General features: G+C 40.6%; 1 protein-coding gene across 1 annotated transcript; it reads left to right on the top strand.

Moving 5' to 3' along the window:
- The first annotated feature begins 794 nt into the window (after nt 1-794).
- LOC122587767 lies at nt 795-2,294 on the top strand. The gene is made up of 3 exons (XM_043759933.1): nt 795-1,191; nt 1,269-1,410; nt 1,844-2,294. The coding sequence occupies exons 1-3, from the start codon at nt 795-797 to the stop codon at nt 2,292-2,294; spliced, it is 990 nt and encodes a 329-aa protein (XP_043615868.1).
- The last annotated feature ends 4,042 nt before the right edge of the window (nt 2,295-6,336 follow it).

The following is a 6,336-nucleotide window of genomic DNA, read 5'->3' as shown; positions in this document are numbered from 1 at the left end:
TATTCTTAGGAGTGATCATTGACAAGAAATTAACATATAGGCATGTATTTCTAGTCGCTGGTCTAGTCACAATGCCCTGCTGAGGATCACCAATAATTTGGTGAGCATGATGACTTGAAGTCCATTTAAGTGATGGGACACTTGATGAACCTAGAGTGGCAACGGAAGACATTTGTATGGGATCAGTAGGAGAAGAATAAGAGGAGAAATCATTGGTTATTGAAGGTTCAACAGGAGTTTGATCAGTGGAGCCATTTGACTGATTTGAATTATCATTGACGATGGGGTCATCACCAGACTCCATGTCTTCAGCATTAGCTGAAGCATCATGAAACTCATCATCAGTAGAGTCATCAACTTGCATGTCATCAGCCAGTGATCTAGGTTTGGTTGATGCAGCCTGGATTGATCTTAAAACTGGCTCAATCGTATAGATATGTGAAGCAACTTGCTCCAGCTCAGGATCTGTTGAACTGTCCTTAGTGAGTTGTTTTCATGCCCTCGGTGTAATCGTCATCATAGGCCCCATACTCGGTGTGATGCTTGTTTTCATGAATCCTATGCCTCTAAATGTTCGATATCCCCCTATGGCCCGGGGTACTTGTTACGAGTGTGGTAGCCAAGACCACTACCGTAATAAGTGTCCTAACCTCATTGGCCAACAAGTTCAAGTGACTGTGCACCCGAATCAAATGCAAAATGTCGGTCCAAATCAAAATCGAGGACAATAAGGTCAACAACAAGAAGCTCCTCAACAACAACAACAACTAGCACCACGTGGAAGAGCTTTTGCCATGAATGCGATCGAGGCTTGTGTCAATCCCAATGTTGTAGCAGGTACTTTTCTTCTCAATCACCAATATCCTACCGTGTTATTTGATTCCGGGGCCGATTATAGCCTCATTTCTAATGATTTCCTCCCGTTGATCGATGCTAGTCTTAGCCTGTTGGCATATTATTTTGAACTCGAAATGGTAAATGGTGGATTGTCTAGAAATAGTCAAGTTGTTCGTGATTGTGTGCTAGAATTATGTGACCACCCGTTTTACATAGATTTAATGCCTTTTGATATCGGTAGTTTTGATGTAATCGTGGGTATGGATTGGTTGTCGGCTATGAATGCGATGATCGATTATGGTAGTAGGGTTGTGAGGATACCATTGGAAAGCGGGGAAGAATTGGTGGTCCAAGGTGAGACAACCAAGCCATGGGAAGGAAAAGTGTATAGTGCAAATGTTACTAAAATTGATTTAAAACCGTGCCCGTAGTTAAAGACTTTGCGGATGTATTCCCGGATGACCTACCGGGTTTGCCTCCATCTCGTAAACTTGATTTCCGTATTGATCTCATTCCAAATGCTTCTCCAGTGGCCAAGGCGCCTTATCGCTTAGCCATGACCGAAATGCAAGAGTTGGCCACCCAACTCAAAGAACTTCAAGATAAGGGCTTCATTCGCCCTAGTTAATCACCTTGGGGCGCGCCGGTTTTATTTGTCAAAAATAAGGATGGATCTTTACGATTGTGTGTTGATTATAGAGAATTGAATAAGCTAACGGTGAAGAATCGTTATCCCCTCCCTAGGATCGACGATTTATTTGATTGACTTCAAGGTGCTCAATGTTTCTCCAAGATTGATTTAAGGTCGGGCTACCATCAATTGAGGGTCCATGAAGATGACATTCCAGAAACCGCTTTCCGAACAAGATATGGGCATTTTGAATTCACGGTGATGCCTTTCGGGTTGACAAATGCACCGGCAGTGTTCATGGATTTGATGAACCGGGTGTGTCGACTTAGACCAATTTGTCATTGTCTTTTTTGATGACATTCTCATTTACTCTAGAACAAAAGAAGAGCATGCCGAGCATTTGAAGCTAGTGTTGGAATTACTTCAGAAAGAAAAATTGTATGCCAAGTTCTCCAAGTGTGAATTTTGGCTAGAAGAGGTCCATTTCCTGGGTCACGTGGTGAACAAAGAGGGTATTCATGTGGACCCTAGTAAATTCGACGCAGTTAAGAATTGGAGACGACCCGAAACGCCAACCGAGATTCGCCAGTTTCTTGGTTTGGCGGGTTACTATAGACGGTTTATTGAAGGTTTCTCAAAAATTGGCCAACCTTTGACCTTGTTGACACAACGGGAAAGGAGGTTTGAATGGGGTAATAAACAAGAACGGTCCTTCCAATTGCTTAAAGACAAATTATGTGATGCACCAATCTTGACTTTGCCCAATGGACCCGATGATTTTGTTGTGTATTGTGATGCATTCGGGCAAAGCTTGGGTGTGTTTTGATGCAACGTGGAAAGGTGATTGCATATGCTTCAAGACAATTGAAGGTGCATGAAAAGAATTATCCGACGCATGACTTGGAGTTAGGAGCGGTCGTATTTGCTTTGAAGTGTTGGTGGTATTATTTATATGGCACTAAAAGTGGGATCAATACCGATCACAAAAGCCTACAACACATTTTTGATCAAAGCGAGTTGAATATGAGGTAACGGAGATGGCTAGAGCTTTTTAGTGACTACGATTGTGTTATCCGGTACCACCCGGGTAAAGCAAATGTTGTAGCCGATGCCTTGAGCCGGAAAGAACGTGTGCATCCAAGGAGAATTAGAGCCATGAGCTTGACCGTGCAAAGAAGTGTTCGTGACACCATTATTGAAGCTCAAAGAATAGCTACCGTACCAGAAAGCTTCATTAACGAAGCACTACATGGATTGGAAAAACAATTTGATCGGAAGGAGGATGATGGTTTATATTTTGTAGATCGATTGTGGATTCCCGTTTATGGGGGTCTAAGGATGAAATTAATGGACAAAGCCCATAGGTCGGCGTACTTAGTTCACCCGGGGTCCGACAAGATGTACTTTGGTATGAGAGATTTGTATTGGTGGCCTGGTATGAAAAAGAACATTGCTAAGTATGTTAGTGAATGCATTACATGTTTGCAAGTCAAGGCCGACCACAAGAAACCACCGGGTTGCTAGTTCAACCGAGAACACCGGTGTGGAAATGGAAAGAAATTGCTATGGACTTCATCACGAAGTTACCAAGGACGAGTAGTGGTAAAGACACCATTTGGGTGATAGTTGACTGGTTGACAAAATTGGCTCGCCATTCGGGGAAATGATAAGTTTGACACCATGGCGCGTTTGTACATCAAAGAAGTGATATCCAAGCATGGGATGCCGATTTCCATTATAACCGATCGGGATGCCCGATTTACTTCAAAGTTTTGGAAAGCGTTCCAAAAAGTCATGGGTACTCGACTTGATATGAGTACGGCGTTCCATCCACAAACCGATGGTCAAAGTGAAAGGAGGATTCAAACACTTGAAGATATGTTAAGGGCTTGTGCCATTAAATTTGGTGGAAATTGCACACATTTACCGTTGGTCAAATTCTCCTATAATAATAGTTACCATGCTTCTATTCGAATGGCTCCCTTTGGGGCCTTATATGGGAGAGATTGTAGGTCGCCATTAGCTTGGGCGGAAGTTGGTGAAAGCCAACTCATTGGGCCCGAGATTGTCGTTGAGACGACTAAAGTGATCTCACAAATCAAGGAGAAATTGAGGGTAGCCCGGGAACGACAATTGAAGTAAGCTAATGTGAGACGAAGGCCTCTCGAGTTCGAGGTACGTGATTTTGTTTTGCTAAAGGTGTCGCCTTGGAAAGGCATGGTTCGTTTTGTTAAGCGTGGCAAGTTAGGGCCAAGGTATATAGGCCCATTTAAGATCTTAGAGCGTATCGGTCTGGTTGCTTATCGTTTAGAGCTCCCTCAAGAATTGAGTAGAGTTCATAATGTATTCGACGTTTGTAATCTTAGGAAGTGTTTGACAAATCCAACACTTCATGTGCCACTTGAAGAAATCCGGGTGGATAAAACGTTAAAGTTTGTAGAAGAACCAATAGAGATACTTGATCGCTAAACTAGAAAGTTGAAGAATACTAGATATACGATCGTCAAGGTTAGATGGCAAGCTAGACGCGGACCCGAGTTCACTTGGGAACGTGAAGATTCTTTGAAGGCTAAATACCCACATTTGTTTAGTAGTTAGAGTTTGATCGAATTTCGGGACGAAATTCCTTAAATGGGGAATAATGTAACACGGGACAAAATTTGACTTTTGTTGACCCGTTAGTTTTGACTTTAATGGGGGATAATTCGTATATTCAAGGTGTTTTATGAGATCGTATGGTCGTTAATGTAATGGTCGATTGCTAACTTGTGGTATAACTAGATTGATTAAGTAAATGAACTATCCATGGGTCAACACATGCCCAAACCCATACCCAAGACCCAACCTCATCCTCTTGCATTCAATCCCCTCCCACCCAACAATCCCATTTTCTCAAATCCTTTCTCTCTCTCATTCATTGCAAGAATTCTTACATTTCCTCCTCCTCCTTCTCTCTAAAATTAATACACCAAATTTATGTTTCAAGCAAGAATTTGTTAGGGGTTTTCATCATCACCATCATAGTAACTACATGTCAAAAGTTGGGTTGTCAAAGTACAAGGAAACTCCTCATTCGGGTCGTTTTCGGGTTTGACCTTTTGGTGTAAGATTTGGTAAGTGGAACTCATCATTTATTCATCACTTCATACTTATAAACTTCTTTCTAGTTGTAACCAAGTGTTTTCGAGTCACAAATTGAGCCAAAAGTCGAATTAGGGTTTGTTAAGGTTTGTAATGGTTCAAAGCGAATTTGAAACTAGATTTGATGTTTTGATGTGAAATCTTGGAATGGGTTGTGATCATTTAAGTTTGTTTATGTCCAAATGTGTGCATTTAAGCTTGAATTCAAGTCCTAGATCATCCTAGGTCGTCTATGGTGTCAAAATGAGTGTTTTAGGGGTGTTTGGCTCGTGTTGGTGCTGAACTGGGTGGGTTGCGACGCAACTATACAAGTTGCGGCGCAACTAAAGTGTTCTGTTTGTGAGTTGCAGCGCAATTGGGGTCTTTAATCACCTAACTTTTTCCTAGCTTTGCTTCTAGAATCCTAGGATCGTCCCGACCTTTCCAGAATGTCCTTTTATGACCTTATTGGTGCTCTACACAAGACAAACCATTCGTTCAAAGTCGTGAGTCACTTTTGGAACCAAACTTGAGATATCAACTCAAACTATATATACATATATACGTATAACTTTTGATCCGTAGGTCCGTTTTAGACGTACAACCTATCGATGGAATCGTGAGAGAGTGTACTTTCTCATGGTATCATCCTTTCTAATTCAATCCTTTCCCATTTCTAAAAAAGTCTTGTCAAAGTGTCTTGTACATACCCGGGAAGGTTGTTTAAGCGTTAGTGGGTTTGTGACTCGACTTAAACTTGCTAGACCAACTTGTTAGGGTTATTAGAGTTAAATTTGATTGTATTGAGATGTACATGGATAGGTTGTGATCGTGTGGCGAACATTGAACGCTAGTAGATTAATCTAAACTTTTTGTAGCCGCTCAATGTGAGTTGGTAGCCCCCTTTTCTTTACATGATTTTGGGGTGAAAAGTGTACAAATTGTTTCATTGGTTCGTTTGATCGTTATGTGTTCGTTTATGTAAGTAATCGAGGTTATGTGTTCACTTGCTTTGTGAATCAAGGTTTTATGATTGTTTGCCTAGTTTATCAAAGTTATGTGTTTGTTTGCTTTGTGAATCAAGGTTTTATGATTGTTTGCTTAGTTTATCAAAGTTATGTGTTCGTTTGCTTTATGAATCAAGGTTTTATGATTGTTTGCCTAGTTTATCAAGGTTATGTGTTCGTTGGCTTTGTGAATCAAGGTTGAATGATTGTTTGCCTAAGTTATCAAGGTTATGTGTTTGATTAATTTGTAAATCAAGGTTGTATGATTGTTATGCGTTCATATCAAGGTTATGAGGTTTATTAATTGATCTAATCAAGGTTTCAAGGCTTGGTGATCGTTTAACGATCCAAATTATGAGATCATTTAATGACCCAATCAAGGTTTCAAGGTTATATGATCATTTAATGATCTAATTATTTTCGTATCAAGGTTAAACGGTTGTTATCCCGACACTTGTTTCTTATAGTCAAAACCTACGAACTCACCAACTTTATGTTAACGCTTTTTAGTACGCTTTTCAGGTAATCAAGTGAATCAAAGACGTGATGGATGATTGCATGTGATAGGATTGAGCTTGGACTTTTGTGGATCCGTGATTCATTGCATCCGTTTATGGGTTATGCCTAAGATCGTTAGCCATCATTTGGACTATCTCTTTTGTAAACTATTGATGGTGTTGTGCTCCTTGTGCATTATTTGATCTGTAACTTGTATTTGTACTTGAATTATGTATGGATTAT

Source organism: Erigeron canadensis, chromosome 2 (assembly GCF_010389155.1).
Source record: "Erigeron canadensis isolate Cc75 chromosome 2, C_canadensis_v1, whole genome shotgun sequence".
Lineage (NCBI taxonomy): Eukaryota > Viridiplantae > Streptophyta > Magnoliopsida > Asterales > Asteraceae > Erigeron > Erigeron canadensis.
Note: the sequence above shows the minus strand (reverse complement) of the source record. Positions and strands in the feature narration are given on the sequence as shown.

Coding starts and splice junctions, on each gene's coding strand:
- LOC122587767 (XM_043759933.1), top strand. CDS start 795: ATGAATGCGATCGAGGCTTGTGTCAATCCCAATGTTGTAGCAGGTACT. Junction 1,192..1,268: donor GGAAGAATTGGTGGTCCAAG/GTGAGACAACCA, acceptor CCGTGCCCGTAG/TTAAAGACTTTGCGGATGTA. Junction 1,411..1,843: donor GCCATGACCGAAATGCAAGA/GTTGGCCACCCA, acceptor CATTTACTCTAG/AACAAAAGAAGAGCATGCCG.